General features: G+C 47.4%; 1 protein-coding gene across 1 annotated transcript in view; it reads right to left on the reverse strand.

Moving 5' to 3' along the window:
• LOC111157597 (regulatory factor X4) overlaps positions 1–9,655 on the reverse strand; it is a 140,726-nt gene extending 131,071 nt beyond the window's left edge. The window contains exons 1-2 of the mRNA XM_022519144.1: positions 9,586–9,655; positions 2,361–2,447 (exon numbers count right to left, since the gene is read on the reverse strand). Coding sequence (XP_022374852.1) covers positions 2,361–2,447; positions 9,586–9,655 — 157 coding nt within the window. The remainder of the gene's footprint in view (positions 1–2,360; positions 2,448–9,585) is intronic.
• Positions 9,656–19,529: the final 9,874 nt, after the last annotated feature.

Consider the following 19,529-nt stretch of genomic DNA (forward strand, 5'->3'; position numbering starts at 1 on the left):
TTATAGAGGAAAAGCTTCCTGATGTTGGGCTTGGCAATGGTTTCTTGGATATAACACCAAAAGCACAGGCAACAAAAGAAAAACAGATACACTGGGTTACATCAAAATAAGAATTCTGCGTGTCAACGGACACAACCAACAGAGTAAAAGGCAACCCATGGAATGGAAAAAAAATTTTGCAAATCATATATCTGATAAGGGGTTTGTATGTAAAATATATAAAGAAATCCAACAATTCAATAACAACAAAAAATAAACAATTCAATTAAAAAGTGGTAAAAAGACTTGAACAGACATTTCTCCAAGAAAGATATGTGAATGATGAATAAGGACATGAAAAGATGCTCAAACCACTAATCACGAGTGAAGTACAAATGAAAATCATGAGATGCCACTTTACATGCATTAGGATGGTTATTACTTTAAAAAAACAAACACAACATAACAAATATTGGCAAGAATATGGAGCTACTGGAACCCTTGTGCTTTGCTGGCGAGAACGTAAAATGGTGCAGCTGGTATGGAAAATGGTATGGTGATTCCTCGAAATATTGAAAATAGAATTATCACACATTCCAGCAATTCCACTCCTGGGTATACAGTCGAAAGAACTGAAGGCAGGAACTTGAGCAGATATTTGCATACCCATGTTCATAGCGGCATTATTCACAAGAGCCAAAAGGTGGAAACAACCCTAATGCCTATCGAAGGATGAATGGATAAACCAAATGGGGTATACACATAAAATGGAATGTCATCCAGCCTTTAAAGGAAGGAAATTCCTGATACACACTACAACATGGATGAACCCTGAAGATACTATGCTAAGTGAAGTATGCCAGTTACACAAAAACAAATGTTATATGATTCTACTTATATAGTCAAATTCATAGAGGCAGAAAGTAGAACAGTAATAGCCAGGGACTGGGAGATGGGACGGGGGAGATGGGAATGGGGAGTTACTGTTAGAGTTTTAGCTTGGGAAAATGAAAAAAGTTTTGGAGATGGATGGTGGTAACGGATGAATGTACTTAATATGCCACCAAATTGTACACTTAAAATGATTAAAATGGCCAATTTTATGTTATATGTATTTTAGCACAAGACAAAGAATGCTCAGAGATGCTTAAGAAATAAATAAAAACTTGAGACAATTTATGTACCATCAACATTTAAATGGATGTGTAAACTGTGGCATATGCCCACAGTGGAATACTATACAACAATAAAAAGGTACGGCTACATACAACAGTGTGGCTGCATCTCACAGATATTACATTGAGTGAAAGGAGCTACATACAAAAGAATACAGACTCTATAAGTCCATTTATATAATGCTTCAAAAACGGGCAAACTCAAACGATAGTGATAAAATTCAGGATAGTGATTATTAACAGGGATGAGACACAAAGGAACCTCCCAGAGTTCTAGAAACATTCTGCCTCTTTTCTGGGTGGTGCTTACATAAGTAGATGCAAAATGAGAGAACAAAAGATATTCATCAGACCATTCACATAAGGTTTATAAACTTTATGTTCAATTCATCTCAATTTTATAAAATGATGCAAAATCATTATATAAAAAAAAATTTTATAAAATGATGATAGAATGACAATGCCAGAAGGAACCTGGAAGAAAGCTGTTTGGCATGTCCAGCAAACACTGTTGGGGATTGTGGAGCAGATGGTCCCTGGGCCATGCTCTGAGAAAGCTGCACTAAGGCGATGTACTTTACCAGCCAAGGGAGAAAGGCACTCTGTCCCTGCTGGAAATTACATTTATGATGAGCTGCTCCCCCTTTTCAGTGTTTAGGGGGCAAAAACAAGCCCCCATCAGTCTTCTGTCTTAATGCGAGGTCCCCAGAAGACCCAATCTGACATAACCCAGGGAAAGGTGTAAACACAGCAGTTTATACCTTCTTATTAACTCCCAAATCTCTAGTCCAAGATCGGGAAGAAATCTTTACTTTCAAAGAGCGAGGACATTTCTGACTCTGAAACAACGATCCCATGACACACTGATTTAATCCTGCATCTACAGGGACACAGAGAATGGCCTTTCCCATTCAGGGTCCACATTTGCCCAACTGGAGTGTCACTGTAACACGGTCTTTGGGGACTCAGCCGATATGAACGTGTAAACAGAAGGTGTTTGTGGCTCGTTTCTGTGTTTACCTGACTGCACTGCACTCCCCAGCGCAGAATATGCCGGGGTGGGGGGCTAGTGTATTCCCTAAATGGCTTCAGAGTCTCTTGCCCCAGGTGACTTGCCCCAGCCTAGCATTCGAGAAACACCATCCCTCCCATGAGGACACTGGCCGTGTCTAGGACATGATGGAAGAAGGAATTTCAAGCACTTACTTTCATCATTAGAAACATTCCCCAGAGATGTGTGGCTGGAATAACGTTTGTTCTCACTTTCATTGAGACATCTTTCAATCCAGCTCTCTAAAAAAAAAACAAAAAACAAAAAACAAAACAGAAAGAAAGAGAGAAAGAGGAAAGAAAATCACAGAATTGCAGAATTGCTATTGGTGTTTGTGAAGAAGCAGGAACATCATAAACACATTCGACTCAACTGCCCATTGGTTTTCATCTGAGACCTGCCCTGGCTGAAGCTGGGCTTTCCACAAAGCCCCATGGGTGCCACTGCGGAGGAGACAAAATGATGACTGAAGCCCCCTTGAGTATTTCTTGGTCAGATTCTACTACTTCTGGAGTAGTCACATCCCAATAGTACCAACTGAGGATTATCTTTCTTTGCATCGAGAAGTTGTTTGTAAAACAAAGTTTGGTCTACTAAACCACTGGTGGTGGTTTATGGATAAATTAGCAGCAGAACCCTTTATTCAAATGAAAAACAAAAAGGAAAAGAGATATAACTTGAGGGTTCTGGATGAACTGGAGGAGGAGGGCAGGGAACTTGACAGCTCCCTTCCCTTTGCCTGGTGACCCTTCCCACCGCCCCCCACCCCCCCGCCCAAGGAGCGCTTCCAAGCATAGCCCCAAAACCACTGTGGGAGGAGATATTAAAAGCTATATAACAGGTGTGTAGTACTTTCAAAATCCAAAAGACTCTGTTTTTTTTCATCAGATCCCAAAGTCTACAAAAGTACTTTCCACAATGTAGCACGATGTTTAGTCCATTGAGTAGACCAGCTACCGCTCCCTCCTTCATTCATTCAACGACATCCGCTAACTGCAGTCCGTTCTCCTACAATGCTTGTTTTGAAAATAAGCATGCGCTCCCGTGCAGGTAATACATTAGGAAATGATCTGAGCAGACAGCAAACTTTGTGTTTGCTAACACTCATTTCTTCCCTAAGAAGCATCAGGTGAATGCAGAAAACCACACGTAGCTGAACCAAACCCCCCAGCCACAGGAATGTGCAAAAATCCCACATGCTCAAGCCCGAGACATCTACCAGCTACCTGAGCTCACCACGCGTGTTTTGAGCCACACCTGCCTGGATAAGCCACCTTCTACCACTTCACCGTAACCCGTAAGTGACAGCCTTTCGGACATCCACTTCCAAATCAGACTTCAGGTCTTTTCCAAGGTGAAATGCCAGGCTTAATTGTATTTCTGCACCTCTTAAACATTGAATTAACGTGGGCAAAACTCTGCTGTCATTTTTATTAGACTCCTATTTTTTTAACGTGTCACTGAAAGAGCTTTCGAGTGTTAAGCCCCTCGTTTATTTTTCTAGTAAACTGGTTTCTATCATGTTGTTTTGTAGAACGTAGTGATTTGGGGGAATGCCTATATGGTGTTAGAGCAGAGCTGACTAGAGCTTTGTGTTTCTGCAGGGGGCAGTCTCCCCCACACCGTGTTGTCTTTAGAATTTAGGAGCTGGCATTAACTGAGCACCTATTCTAATCTGCCAGGCACTTTGCTTATGTCATCTCACAGAATTCTGACAACTCCCAGAAGGAAAGATTTTAATCTCCGTTTTTCTTCCTAGAAAGCATGAGATTTAAGTCATGTCACTCCTTGTAATTCAAAGAGCCAAGGACAAGATCATGAGTTAACACTGTAGGTGACATATTCCAGAAAGGAGGCATGCTGGCAACCGTGGGGCGGGGGTGGGGGTGGGCATGGGGGGACAGGGAAGAAGCAAACGCAAACAGCAGGGAGAAATGTTGGGGTTTTGTTTTCCGTTTTATGTCCCAACAAACTGCTCTTTTAAAAGCTGCTCCCTAAATTGTAAATAAGTAGGGGGAAATATCCAAGGGGAGGAACTGGAGCCAGCTTGTTAAGAGGAAATGGAAAGCTGGTATTTCTGAGGAAACACTGAGTCGCAGAGAAATTCAAACCATTAAAATGCCACCCGTTTCCAGACACCAACTGTGCAACGCAGAAACAAGTGGCTTGTTAGGTTGTCAAAGGTGTGATGACACAAGGTGGGTGTCTGTCATCACACTGCTTCCAAAGATGCTTCGGGGTACAAATCTCCAGAATTCTTTTCAGGACACTCTAGAATATCTCCACTTGGATCTTCTAATCCCCTCGAGTTCTGGCCCGTTTTCCTTGACGGCAGGCGCGGCTGGTTTGGGATGGCAGCTCCTGAAATCCATTGCCCCTTCCTCTACCAGAGCACCCCGGTGAGAGCAACTGCTGTTGTTTCTCGAGCCCGCCCTGGTCTTCCTAGCTAGTCACATCTAGCGACTCTCACATGCGTATGGACATGCACGTGCACGTGCACACACGTGTATGCGCGTGCACACACACACAGACACACACACATACACCCTTTTCAGTAGACACAGGGAACTAAGAGAAATACTCTCCCTCTCACCCATTCCTCTGTGTCAAGGTCAGGACTGTTGGGGCGCCTGGGTGGCTCAGTGGGTTAAGCCTCTGCGTCCGGCTCGGGTCATGATCTCAGGGTCCTGGGATTGAGCCCCGCGTTGGGCTCTCTGCTCAGTGGGAAGACTGCTTCCCCCTCTCTCTCTGCCTGCCTCTCTGCCTGCTTGTGATCTCTGTCTGTCAAATAAATAAATAAAATCTTTAAAAAAAAAAAAAAAGATCAGGCCTATTAACATTGGAGTCCTCAAAAGGGCCAGTTCCTGCAGGTGAGAAGCCCCAGTGGTTGGCAGGGCACTCTCTGAAGAACTCTTGCTAACATTCTGGAAGGGAGATAGCTCTGAACACCCACGGCCAAGAGAACGCAACACCAGCCCGCAAGAGTTCAAGTCAAGGAAGAACTTTCCAGAGGGCTGTGCTCCCCCCACCCGGTTGCCCAACACTGGAGAGAAATGAGAGCAGAGTGATGAGAAGAGAGAGGGGACTGGACGTGCCGGAAGGAAAGAAGAAAACTCACTAAGTAACCGTTTGCTCCACCCACAGCACCCACTCAGGTCTCTCCGACACCATGGCCCATGCCGGGAGCCACCCTGCTACACTTCTCCCCGGGGCAACACAGAGTAGGGTGGCCTCTCATGCACACGGCACAGATCAGAAGACAGCCACCGCAGCTCCATCTTTCTGGTCAAAGTACCCCCACTCACTTCTGCTCTTGCCTGGAGAGAGCTGTTCCCACTTCCGTGCCATCCAGTCCACCTGCATCTGGCTGTCTTCTAGCTCATCAATGGCCACTTGCACCTGTGGCATCCAGGATGCACTCTGGAGGGTCCAGACCATGGTCCCAGCAATGCCAAATATGGCAGAAGCATCTGCTATTCTGGACATCTGGAGTTCTCAGAGCATTCAGAGGTCTTACATCAGATGTCACTGGGACATCTAAAAAGGCCACCGGCCTTGGATCCGCAGGTGCTCATTGACCTTCGTCCTCCTCCCTGGCGGGTCTCTCAACAGCAGCATCTGCAGCTGACGCCCCCTAAGTCAGGTTGGTCCACATGATTGCAAGGCCTCTCTTCAGGTCACCTGCAGGAAACTTCATCTACTTGGAAACTATTAACAATGAATTTTGGTCTTACAAAGATCAAGAATTACTCAACCAGAGCGACAGGAATATTGCATTTCTAATAAAGTGCTGTGTTCATCTAACTTATTTACTTGAAGATTATGTGATTTAATAATAATAATAAAGATCTCTGTCCATTGGCTCTTTATGGGCCAAGCATTACACAAAAACATTACATAAACCAGCGTACCTAATCCTCGTAATGAGCTTGAAGTAGGTGTTACCAAGAATATTAAGGCTCAGTAAGATTAGGTGACTTGACTGAAGTCACCCTGCTAATAAGAGGCAGAACTGTCATTTAGACTTAGATTATGACCAAAATGCTCTCTCCAAGGGTGGGCTGAGCTCTCTTCTCCTCCTGTGTCCTCTACGGTCCCCAGCACATGGTACCAACAGAGCAACACTGAGCACAGTCTGCCTGGCATTCGGACTTTCACTGAAAGTCTACGTACCTATTACTGTTTTTTGTTAAGTTCATTCATGTATTTCTTTGCCAGCCTTTGCTATACATAGCAGGCCCTTCTGTTTAGGTCCTAAATATCTTCAGAATGAAGTCCGTGTTATTCTATTTCTTTCGACTCTCACTAGCACCTGTTCTGAAGTTGCTCTGATAGCACCGTCCCGAGAAATGTCACGTCACTGACACACGTGGTATCAAAGAATGCACAGCATATAAGCAGATCCGTATGTCTACAGAATTTCCTAATCTTTTCTTTTTTTACCACAGAAGGCACAAAATGGTACCTCAAAGGTGATTTTTCAAATAAAGAAAGCAGCATTCAACGAGTGTCTCTGTTGTGCCTTCTGGAAGAAGCAGCTTTAATAAAAGCTGTGAGTGACACAGACATGAGGAAGACTGCCTTCTGGCCTGCAGTTGTCACTAGAAAGCGAGGCAGATGCTACTCCCCATACTCACGAGTGCAGGAAGCCTGTCCTTTCTGTCCACCTTGTACCCAGTAGCTTGCGCTGTGCCCCACCCCATGGCTGTGACACAATAAATGTGTGCATTCTTTTTTTTTTTTTTTTTTTTTGAAAAATAACATTAAGTTCCCACTGTGTGCCGGGCACTATGCAAGATATTTTCACAAATGCGGCTTACATTATAGGGATCTCAGAATAACAGTATGCAGTATGTTTTAAGATCTCTACTAACAGACATGAAAACTGAGGCTTGAAGCAAAAGTTCCAAGAGAAGGCAGGTTGTGGTCAGTGCTGCCCTATCTGTGCCCTGACCTGGGCATGGGACAAAGAGAGTACAGCTCACACTTGGCTAACTCCCTGCTCCCCACTGCCTCATTCTTGATCTGTAAAAATAAGTCATCTGATCTTTGAGTAAGGACCCCGTGTGCTCTAAGTGTCCCACAGGATGTACGGACAGCTGTGAGTTGGGCTTCTGGGCTGCAACTCATCGCTTCCCCTGACTCATCTGGGGTCACGGGTAGGAAGGAAGACATCAACCACGCTTGTAGATTCTTACTTTCCAAGGAGTTTAACCCGCACTCCTCCGAGGCAGATCTTCAAGCCTTCCCACTTTAGATTGGGTTTTCTAGAAGGCTGGGTCCCTGTGCAGCAGCAAAGAGCAACCAGGATGTAACTGCATCAGGGAAATGGCACGTCCAAGGCTCAGAGCAGCTTCGGGAACAGGTAATGATCTGGCGGGAGGACCCAACAGAGATGGTGGCCCAAAGCCAGGTAATCCTTGACGTTCACAGGGCACACTGACCCAAGAACGTGATCTGAGCTTCCTGGTGCACCTCATGAGACTGAAATTCATCCCACTTTAAACATAAGGAAACTGAGGTCTAGACCATGGCAGTGGCGGGTCCAAGGTCACACAGTCAGAGGGGATTAAAGCCAGAATTCAATCCCAGACCTTCCATCTCCAAAGCCTATGCTGCTTCTGCCTGCCACATCATACCGGGCACAGACAGTGATCTTGGGCTAGCCATCCATCCACTCGTGCATTTTGCAAGTCATTACCAAGTATAAAGTTGCAACAGAATAGACGACACATACATTTCAACCGGGGGCCAATATATTACAGCAAGATATCTTTGGAAGACCCAGGGTCTCAGGACCTGAGAATATCTTGTTTACTTATTCTCATTTTATTATTTATTTTCCCCCACCTTAAACATGTAAGTCTAATAACCTTGTCCATCTTTGCCATGCGTCATCCGCAGGCACCTGGCATGGTATCAGACTCTCGGCTGCTGGTGGTGGGTTGTGAAGAAGTAAAGTAGGACAAAAGAACAGGATGGGGGAGAAGGGGTCCTCCCCGGGGAAGGCCTCTGAGAAGTAGCAGCATCTGAGCAGAGACTGAGTGCAGGGAGGGTGTAAGTCTCCCAAAGGTCCACAGGGAGGGGCCCGGAGAGGCCAAGGCCCTGAGGTTAGATCCTGGGTGGCTGGTGATCATGGATGGAAGGATGGCAAGAAGGCCCTGTGGCTGATGGAGTGACCAAGGGCGAGACAGTGCAAGATGAAAGAGAAGACAGAGACAGGCCAGGGAGAATGTGTTCGAGGGTTCGGAATTAGAACAGCTAGATTTCAAATCCCAGCCCCGCCACTTACTAGCTGTGTAACACCAGGATGATTCCTAAAGCTTCCAAGAGCCCTACCTTCCAGGTTCTCCGCAGATTAACTGAAATAATGCAGGTGAAGCGCTTAGCAGGCGTGGCTTTGCGGGCTATGGAAAGATGAGGAGAGCATGGTCTCTGTCCACCAGGAGCTCGCAGCCAAGTGACGAGGACAGACAGTAAAGGCCATGCCCGGCATTTACTGAGCTTTCTCCCCCAACACCAGTCACCCTGCACCACATGCCTCCCTTTATCTCCTCACGACACTCTGAAACAGAGACCTGAATGATTCTGACTCGGGAGGAGGCACTGGAGACTCAGAGACGCTGGGTAAAGGCAGGCAGCTAGCTGGTGGCCACGCCAGGGTCAGGTCTGGCTCCCTTTGAGGCTGGTGTGCTCTCACTGGGACGCACAGCCTCAAGAAGCTGGCAGTTAACCGGGAGTAGTCTGTTACTATAATACCACGCCCCAGAAGCACAGAGAAGATTCCGTGTCGGCCTTCGTACAGGAGGTGGCATTTCACCCGGTCCTTAAAGGATTCGGCCCCGGCCAGACAGAAGAGGCCAGGGGAGCCATGTCACAGACAAAAGCACAAAGTGGGTTCTGGGAAAGGCGAAAGCCCACTGACCTGGGATCAGAGGAGGGAGGGGAGGGGGGGTGGGCAGGTGGGAGAGTCTGGGAGGAGCAGATCGCCAAGGCCTCACTCACCAGACCGAGAAGCCTACAGGCAGCTGGGAGCCCACCATCGTTCTCGAGCAGTGGGGGAGTGACACGACGAGCTTTGTTTCTGAGGAACTGGATGAGAACAGGGAGTTCTTGACTTATGCAACACCTGAGGAAAATGCTGCCTGACTTACAAACTGTCACCGGGTTTTAATAGAAGGCGTTATCCACACTCTTTATATCAACAGTCTTTCAGGGCCCTGTGCTGGGGCCTATTTTAGGAACTCAAAGCTCTAGAAATGTTACATCAAAAAGTTGACATGTCACACTCCCAGCTGCCAAGGGAGGGCCAGACCCCAGGTCTTGGAGGTGTCAGGGTATCCCTGATCCCTCCTTCCCTCCCCTAGGCGCAGCCATTACCAGTGGAACCATGCCAGCAAGGCCTGCTCCTGTCTCCCCCGGCACCAGGGCGTGATTTCCTCTTCATCATTCTCTCTCTCAGCCCCAGTTTCCCTCTGCCCTGGGCTCCCCACCGTAGTGACACTCAGGAAAAGTCTGCCTCCAGGAGGCAGGCAGCTGTGGCCTCTGGGGGGGAGGGGAGCACAGGTCAGTGGGTTGCCATGACAACACCACAGGCCCTGCCCCAGGGGCCACTGGGTTCCAGGAAGGGGCCCCTGCCCTGCCTCCAGGGGGACACCCCACCCTGCCCCTGCCTGTATTCCTTCCCTTGCTCACCAAACATTGCTTTAGCGCCAACTGTTTGCCTGGCACTGAGGTAGGTTCTCGTGCTGGACACCACAGACAAGGTCCCTGCTCTCAGGGAGCTTGGATTCTGTGGTGGGGATGCCCAGAAACAAACATGCAAGATGACTTCAGAACACAAGGAGTGTTAGGAAGAAAATGAAGCCCCGGAATGAGATAAAGAGAGACGGGGGAGCTGTTTGAGGTAGCGGGACACCGAGGGCCTGTTGGAGGAGGCGATGTTGGGGCAGGGGCACAGACCTGAGGAGGGAGTGGGCCTGAAAACCAATGTGGTGGGGAGAGGGAGGACCGGTGAGAGCGGCAGGAAACGAAGTCAGAGGTAGGAAGGGCCGAATGCGTGTAGACACTTGCTGGCCCTAGGAAGAACCCCACATTTCCCCCACATGTGCTAAGAAGCTATTGGGGGGCCCGAAGCAGGTGGCGTGAGCAGCACAGGCTCAGAAAGTATAGCCTGCTGGGGCCGTACACACATTCACCCCACGGCCTGTCGGTGAGGCATCTGTGGGGCACCGTGTGCCGGGTGTGCGCGACACGGGAGGGGCAGAGCGGCAAACCAGGCAGGCACCGCTTCTGCCTTCAGGGAAGGTTAGTGTTTAGCGTGAGAGTCAGCTGTTGGATAATAGAGATGGGGTTCCTGAGAGAGCCGCGGAAGAGAAAAGAAAAGGGAGTCTGATCTAATGTGTGAGTCAGGGAAGCTTCTCGGAGGAGGTAGCATTAAACCAACAGCTGAAGACTCCGAAGGCATCTTGTTGCCACCCCAGGTCAACAGCGAGGGAGAAGTGTTCCTGGCGAAAGGAGCGTCACGTGAAAGGGCTCTACAGCCAAGCTACCCAGGTGCCCCAAATAAGTAAATCTCTAAAAAACAAAACCAGAAACCATTCTGTGGGCAGCTCCACTGGGTGCTACTGAACACAACCTCAGAGGGCAGAGAAAGGGAAGCAGAAGACCACATGATTATTATCCCAACTTTGGAGATTGCTTTTGCCAGGACCACATGTGCAAGCTAGTCCCGGGCAAACTGAGACTTAGCGGTCCCCAGGTAGGAAGCTACTGCAAGAGCCTAATGAATTCAGAGCGGCTTAGGACAGAGGCGGCAAGATGAGAAAAGAGAAGAACTCTGCCCTCTTCCCATCTAACTGGATCCACTACTCTAGCTGGTCCAAGACACAGGTGTCCCCATGTCCCCCCAGCTCTTCCTCGCCTGCTGGGGTCTCAAGCACAGCGTGAGGAGGTGAATCTGAGATGACAGTAACGACACGTCCTGGAACGTGGCCTCCCACCGTCTTCACCACCAGCAGCACGGTAGCTCACTACTGGAGCATTGGCGCTGGGCTCCTGGTCATTTACGGGGATGATCTCATTTGATAGCAACAGTGCAGATGGGGAAGGTACAGGTTACACAGACGCGTGGCCAGGACAGAGAGGAGTGTGAATGGCTTTGTGCCATTATCCCCACACCCCGGGCCTCAGGATGTGTCCACTGTGTCCTCTTTGTCCCTGTAGCTGATGAGTGCCCATCGCACACAGGGGCCAAGGTGCTCAGAAACACCAGCCCACTTAGTATCCACTCAACACTCAGTGGCCTGGGCCTGGCTCTCTGCAAAGATGGGAGGGGATTTGCTTCCTCCTTCAATTCAACTCTTTACTGGGACAAGATTCCTAATCCACAATCCCACTCACTCTCCTTGCAGTACTTGCTAAAGAATACCCTCCCCAGTTTTCCTCTTTACTTTTCTTCTTTTCTTTAAAAATCTGAGCAGTGGCAGGGGAGGGGGGCACCTGGGTGGCTCCGTCAGTCACAACAAGATTGGTCACAACCTCAGGGTCCAGAGATCAAGACCCCACGTCAGGCTCCCCGCTCATGCAGAGTCTGCTTGGGATTCTTTTCTCCTTCCCCCTCTGCCCCTCCCCATGTTTGCTCTCTCTCTCTTCTCTCAAAATCAATCAATCAATCAATCAATCAAATCTTTAAAAAAAATCTGAGCCATGTTTTCATGTCTTTCCCAATTCAATATTTTCCTTTAAAAAATAATGCACCCCCCCAACTCCCACTGCAGGTATGTCTCAGTTTCCAGTTCAGCCAAATAATTCCTGCTTATGAAGGCTGTCCTGAGCCTCCTCGGATGCTGACGATGGACGAGAGTCTCTGAGGAAGGCGGATGTGTTGACTAGACACAAGGCCTTCTTACTTCTGCCTCAGGCAGTGCCACTCTTCCTCAACCCCCTCAGCCTCGGTGCTCTCCCATCTGCCCAAACCACTCACTCTGTGTTTCTAAGGGCCTCTCCACACTCCCCAAGTTCACCTGCTGGCTGTGCTGTCTCCCCAACTGTACCCTGGGGAGCCTCTCTTGCAGGTCTGGAAATGAGCAAGCATCAGGGCCTGAGCCCCCTTATGGCGGACAAGGAAGCCCCTCCTGTCAGCAGGGGATCCGATACAGAGAAAAGGACAAGGAGGCCTGACTGCTGAGCCTCGCTGTCTCAGTGGTTTGTGAACTTGACTACGTACTTACTCCTTTCTGAGCCTCAGTTTCTCTCTCTGTTACAGTTACAGTTACAGTAACTACCACTGTGCGAACCGCCATTTTGTACCACTGAGCTAAAGTGCTCCACACCTCTTCTTGTAATTACTTCATATACAGGAATCATCTCATTTCATAGATGGGGGAAGCAGGGCCCAGAGAGAAAGGCCTGGATTAAAAGAGCTAAGGCCTCTGCCTTCTTTTTGGCTAATGGAATTCCCTCTTCCGGCTGGTTCATGTGCCCAGTGTCCTGTCAGGTCTTTCTCATCGGCCAGGGTCTCAATCAGCGCAGAATGCAGGGGAGCCCAAGGTGACACTAATGTCATCTCCTGGAACATGACCTCCCAATGCAAGCACCGTATCTTCATGAACGTCGTGGCAATGACTTGTCCCAAATCACACAGCCGGTAAGAGGCCAAGCCAGGGTTTGAACCCAAATCTAACCTAACCATTCACTGTTTTTTTGTTTTTTTTTTTTTGCTTCAATTATCATTTGAAAATTACTTATTGAACAACTACTATCAAACACTATTTTGGGCTCTGAAGGTACAACAGTAAACCAAAACCACAAAGTCACTGTTCACACGCAAGCAACAAAAATAGAACTTAAAAGCATCCACCGGTGAAAGAATAATTTTAAAGAATGACAGTTTGACTCAAAACACATCAGCGGTTACACCTAACCATTACCTTATACTACAAAACCCGAATTATATATGCCTTAAGGTTTCACTGTGACTACCCAGCTGTGTCTGACGTACTGCCAAGTACTCATCAGGGGCTCAATAAAGTTAAGCCCTTTCTCACTTTAGGAAAACTCAGTACAGAAAACTCGAAAGCAGTCACAGAGACGATGGAGGTATCATTATTGGCAACAGAGAAGAATTAACAAGGAAACCCCAAAGCGCCCCAGTGCTGTTAGCTAGGAGATCACACAGACTCACTAACGTCCCTGGAGACTAGAAAAAATAAAGCTAAGGTGTTCAGTGCCATCTCCTGTCAAAGACACATACCATGTAAAAGCAGATCTCTGATCTGGAAATGTCCCTGGGAACAGCAGAGTTAACGTACATTCCTGCCTGAGCACGCTGGGCAAATTTCACTTCCCCTCCACCTAACGCTGGCAGACTTTTCCTTTGTTTCTATTGCTATGATTAGCACATTACTAAAAAACATATAAAAGTCTGGAGAAATGTTCCTGGGGCTGAGGCTTCTCACTATGCATAGCATCTGATGGTATCTGATTTCTGACATCACTGCCTTTTCTTTTTTTTTTTTTTTTTAATTTTTTAAAAGATTTTATTTATTTATTTGACAGACAGAGATCACAAATAGGCAGAGAGGCAGAGCTGCTTAGCAGAGAGCCCGATGTGGGGCTCGATCCCAGGACCCTGAGATCATGACCTGAGCCAAAGGCAGAAGCTTAACCCACTGAGCCACCCAGCGCCCCCATCACTGCCTTTTCTAGTCTGTGGGTTTGCTTTGCCTCATCTGCATTTCTTCTCACCCCCTCTCTGAGGGGATGGGGCTTCGCCCCGGAACCTCAGGAGCCCCCCACTCCCGACGGCAAGACCCAAACAGACTTCAGACTAGTCTGAACCTTCCCAAAACATCCTTCTCTTAGGCAAAATGCTTTTTTCATTCCTGTGTTAATGGATCTTCGAAACTGTATTTTAAATTGTTGAAAGGAGAAACCTATTCGTCCATAATCCCACCCCTCTCACGTGTGAATACTTGTCCTTTTTCTGGTGCTTCCGCATCTACAGCAGTCATGGGCACACATATGACCTACATCCCCAGGGACCAGTCGGACATACTGCTTCTATTCGTTTTCCCTTAACCTTCCATCATGCAGATTTTTCCTGTTTTGCTATAGCCCTTTTATTGATCACTCATTGATGCCCAATGTTCCCATGAGCTAATATTCCTATTTTTATAACATCTTAATGAATTTGGTACATATTTTTTCTCTTTTGAATTATTTCCTGAGAGTCAACTAGGAGAAAGAAAAAACAAGCGCATGGGCTTGAGCCAGGAATGAGTGGCCTGAATTCCGGCCTTCACACTTTGGGCAAAGTCTCTAAACCTCAGTGTCCCCTTGTGTAAAACGGGGAGAACCATAATCTGCCAACCTTATCTTAGTGGTGGGAGGTGTGGAAAGCTCTTAGCATAGCACCTGTTCTAGAACCATGGAACCACCACGATTCCCGAGGCCCTGTCTATGCCAGAGACATTTTGTGTGTTTTCGCGACACGGTAGATGTTAAGCACACAGCCCGTGGAGCTCAACTCCCAGGTTCAAGTCTAATGGCCTTGCCGTGTGACCTGGAGTGAGGGAATCAACCTCCTCAAGTTTCATTTTGTTGTTTTTAATCTGCAAAAGGGGGGTGGTCTTAACACCTCATGGAGTTTCTATGAGACTCAGTGAACAACACACAGCGAATGTTCACATGATAAGCACCACCAAAGTCTTAGCTGTTATAATTTTTGCATTATGCCCACCCCCATGGCATGCCGCAGTGGTCCTTTCTGTGAGCATTCTTTCCATTTGATTCTTAGATCTTTTGGTGCAGTAAAGACCTTTGGAGGACACTAATTCTACTGTCCCCCCCGCCCCCAGAAAAAGTCATTAAGTTCTGCAACCCTAGGCACGTTAGTTAACCTCACGAGCCTCAATTCCTTCCTATATATAAATAAGAAACGGGGTACCTGGGTGGCTCAGGTTATGGTCTCAGGATCCTGGGATAGAGCCCTGCATTGGGCTCCCTGTTCTGCAGGAAGCCTGCTTCTCCCTCTCCCACTCCCCCTGCTTGTGCTCCCTCTCTGTGTCTCTCTCTGTCAAATAAGTAAATAAAATCTTTATAAATAAATAAATAAGAAACTACCCCATGAAGTTTAGGAGGATTAGGACAAATATAAGCTCCTTAAGAGCGGACTGCCTCGTACTCACCCCATTGTTCCCTGCAGTCAGGACAGAGCTGGGCATAGAACTGCAGGTCAGTGAGGAGAGGGAAGAGGAAAGGGAGTAAACAGCACCAGCATCCATGCCTGGCACCACGCAGGGGCTCCGAAGAGGGCCAGCTCAGCCGGAGTTTAATCAAGTACTCATCTGCATGGAGCTACGAGCCAGCCTTGCTAGAAAGCAAGCAGAGAGATGCAGCGCTCTTCATAATATGAAGGATGGGTTGACTTTTTTTTTTTTTTTTTAAGATTTTATTTGAGAGAGAGAGAGAGAGAGCATGAGCGGGGCAGGGGGTAGTTAATCTGCATCATGTTCTCTTAACCCTGGAAAGTACAGGATAGATGCTTTCACAATGAAGAAAACTAAAAGCTTCAGAAGGAGAGGGAGAAGCAGACTCCCAACTGAGCACAGAGCCTGACATGGGGCCGGATCCCAGGACCCCGACCAAGATCATGACCCGAGCCAAAGGCAGATGCTTAACTGACTGAGCCACCCAGGTGCCCCACATTGATTTATATCTTAAGTAAACATTTACTGAGCACTAACTTGTGCAAGACATGGTGGGCAAAATGCTTTGTCCTGGGCTAAGCCCAGATAGCGACGACACAGGGTAATTCTTGAGAAACAAAGAAAGAAGCGTCAAGTAAACATGTAAAAATGAGGCCGGAAAAATGTGTGCACTTCTGCACACGTGGGTAATTCCCCCGTGAGGCACGATTACGACAGTTCTATGTGTAAGGGAAACCGCCATCTCCTTTCTTACGACCCGATGTTTTTAAGTGGGGTAGCGATGGCCCGGTTTAAAGGAAGCAACATCAGCTTTGGCACCATAACTGACCTCAGGGTGGACAGTCTCGCTACATGAGCCATTGCGTGTGACTGAGCCCACTGAGGGGCGGTTTCACTAAGAATGAACTGGGGAAGGGCGTCTCAGGGACAAAGGGCGCTTAACTCAGTCAGTTAAGCATCTGCCTTTGGCTCAGGTCATGCTTTCAGGGTTCTGGGATCAAGGTCCACATCAAGTTTCACATTGGGCTCCCTGCTCAGCAGGAAGCCTGCTTCTCCCTCTCCGTCTGCTGCTCCGCTTGCTTGTGTGTTCTCTCTCTCTCTCTCTCAGATAAATAAAATCTTGAAGAAGGAGGAGGAGGAGGAGGGGGTGGGGAGGAGGAGGAAGAGAAAGAAGGAGGAGAAGAAACTGGGGAAGACCCTGCCTATAGGTTTACAAGGTCATGTATTAAAAAGGCTGAACACAGTGGAAGTGTTGTATAAAATTTTGTTTTCTTCTATGCCATCCTCACAGGGAGGGGAGAGAAGACAGGTCTTGGAAGCTACTAGGGGAAAACAAGAAGCACATGGAGCTCAAAGCACCTTTTGTTTATTGAGCTTTTATGACATGCCAAGGCCCTGTGCTGACCTTTTACACACTTTATTTCATTTAACCCTTACAATGTCCTATGGCGGGGGCGGGGGGGGGAGCTATGCATGGCCCCACTTTACTGGCAAGCAAGCTGAGGCTCAGAGAGCTTACCTCACTTGATGAGTTCATACATCCCAGCTAATGGAAAAACCAATTCTCACCAAGCCTTTGGGATTCCAGAGCCAGAGTTGTTAATGATTGGGTTGACGACTGTAAACTCCCCACACTGACGATTATACCCATGATTGCAAACTGTAACACACTATGCAAATGGAATTTGAACAGCAAACTTTCAATGTTGAACCTATTATAAGGAAAATCATGCCTGTAAGTAAGTAGCTATGAAGCCCTGATGGTGTGTATAGGATGTCAAATTTGCCAAAGTAACTGGCCAGCGGGGTTCCCTCCCTAGTGGTGGGGCCAGGTTGAGTTTGGAAGCTGGGGAAATGATTTGAGACGAAGGTACACACTGCACCAAGGCATCACCGCAGGAAGGAACGTCCATGGGCGTCCTCAGTCAGCCCGTTGCCAAAGTGACATTGAGGTCCCCATGGCAGCCAGACACCCGCTGCCCCCAGGACAGTGAGCTCCCAAGAACCACAGTGTGGGTTGCCATCCCCCACCTTTCCCACCATCAAGGATCAGGGATGACTTGACCTCCTGAACTTCTTTAGGTAGGAAGTAGGGGAGGTGAGCTAGCATGGACATTCTCTCGGGTTTTCCTTCTAACTCTAGGTTTGGGGAGGCAAGGAGGCAGCCTGGCTTCAAAATCAGAATAATCTGTGTTCCAAACCCGATTTGACATCAGATATTTGGCCTGGGCACGGTAACTTGGCTCTCTGAATCTCAGCTTCCTCACTTGCAAAATGGGGACAATGATACACAAGGTCCAGAACAAGAATGAAACGAGGTAGCACGCATGAGCAGTTAGCACAGAGCCTGGAAGACACGGTACGGTTTATTAATCTGCTACCCAGTTTCAAAGAAGGGTGTCACTTTATTAAGAAAGTAAATAACCAGTTTGAAAATAACTCACTCAGTCAGCCTGATGTCAATTACCAAAAGTGATTTCAATGTAGTTTCCTTCTTCCCTCCCATTCTTTGCTTCTCAAAAATGATCTATGTGTCAACGAATAGTCTCCAGGTACTATCTATAATCATAGAACTTTCATGGGACTTCTTGTTTTCTAATCTCTCAAGATCATGAAAACCTTTGCACAAAACCCAGTCCCACAGGGAGTCCCTTTTCTAGGTTGCTCTTCCCTTGGATTCCCCTGTGGCCCTCTGGGCCCCGCTTTGAGCTTTCCCTGCGGGGCTCCAGGTGAGGCTCCCACCTGGTGTGGGGTGCGAGTCTGGGTGGGCAGCTCTCCCTGCTCCCAGCACCACCTCGGCTGTGCCCAGTGAGGTAGCCGAGAGTGCCCTGCCAGCTGGGCACCCTGAGGAAACCCCAGTGAAGCAGAGAAATAATTCATTCTTCTGATCGCAGCAAAGTTTTCAAACTTGAAAAGAGAGCCTTGATTAGAAGAAAAGCTGTGTTGTTGTTTTGGGTTTTTTTCCTAAAACCCTGGCATTTCTGAAAAGTTCCCCTACTCTACCCAAACCACAGCAACCTCAAAAACTCTGCCCACTGTGTTGAAAGTAAAAGTTCGTGGAGACCAAAACCTCTCTCACAATAACCACTCAATCTTCTTTCCAACGCTTGAGAGTTTCAACGATTTAACTGAGGGCCTCTAGCCCTCTGGGATCTCTCTTCCATGTAGACTCCCAGGGCTTTCTCAGCCAACATTATTTATTTTGTATGAGGGCAAATAATGCTTTTATAGAGAATCTACTTCTCTTTCATAAAAGGAGTCATCAAGTAGAAGAAATTAAACTCCTAGAAACAGAGATAATATAGCCTTTTTCGTAGTCACAGAAGAATGACACAAAACTCTTTGGTTTTCTTTTGGGTGGAACAAAAAATGGGCACATACTAATTCCCAATTCCTCCCCCACTCTACACTTATTATCAGCAGTGGAATGGAACCCTGCCAAGAAAACATGACAAAATATTTAAAGTTATTGATATCACATCATAATTAAGTTTGAGTGTGTGCCCTGGTCTCAATTCTGGAACTTTATAAAATCCTAAAAACTTCACTAAGAGCCCAGCCTACCCATGAGCATTTAGAATCAGGACACAAATTAGAAATCCATTACGCCCCCCATGAACACCCCAAACCTAGACTAATCATTCTGAAAAAGAGGACATGGGACCCCAAAAAATTGCTCATGCTCATCTTTTAAAAATCATATGTTCAATAACTGTAACGTTCCAAGAAATACCTCTTTCTTCAAAAGTCTAATAATAGCAGGAAATCGCTATTTCGCAGCCATCACAAGGTTCAAAACAAACGCGCTGCCCTAATTTTCTACACGAAACGCATCTACGCCTCAAAAATCAGATGCTGCTGGTATAAATCAGCAATCACTCGTCACTCTCCAGATTCTTCAAATGACCGTTTAAAATCTAGCTCAAGAGGGGCGCCTGGGTGGCTCAGTGGGTTAAGCCTTTGCCTTGGGCTCGGGTCATGGTCTCAGGGTCCTGGAATCGAGCCCCACATTGGGCTCTCTGCTCAGCAGGGAGCCTGCTTCCACCCCCTCTTTCTGCCTGCCTCTCTACCTACTTGTGAACTCTCTCTCCCTCTCTGTCAAATAAATAAATA

The sequence above is a fragment of the Enhydra lutris genome, unplaced genomic scaffold (assembly GCF_002288905.1).
Source record: "Enhydra lutris kenyoni isolate GAN:26980312 unplaced genomic scaffold, ASM228890v2 scaffoldscaffold55, whole genome shotgun sequence".
Lineage (NCBI taxonomy): Eukaryota > Metazoa > Chordata > Mammalia > Carnivora > Mustelidae > Enhydra > Enhydra lutris.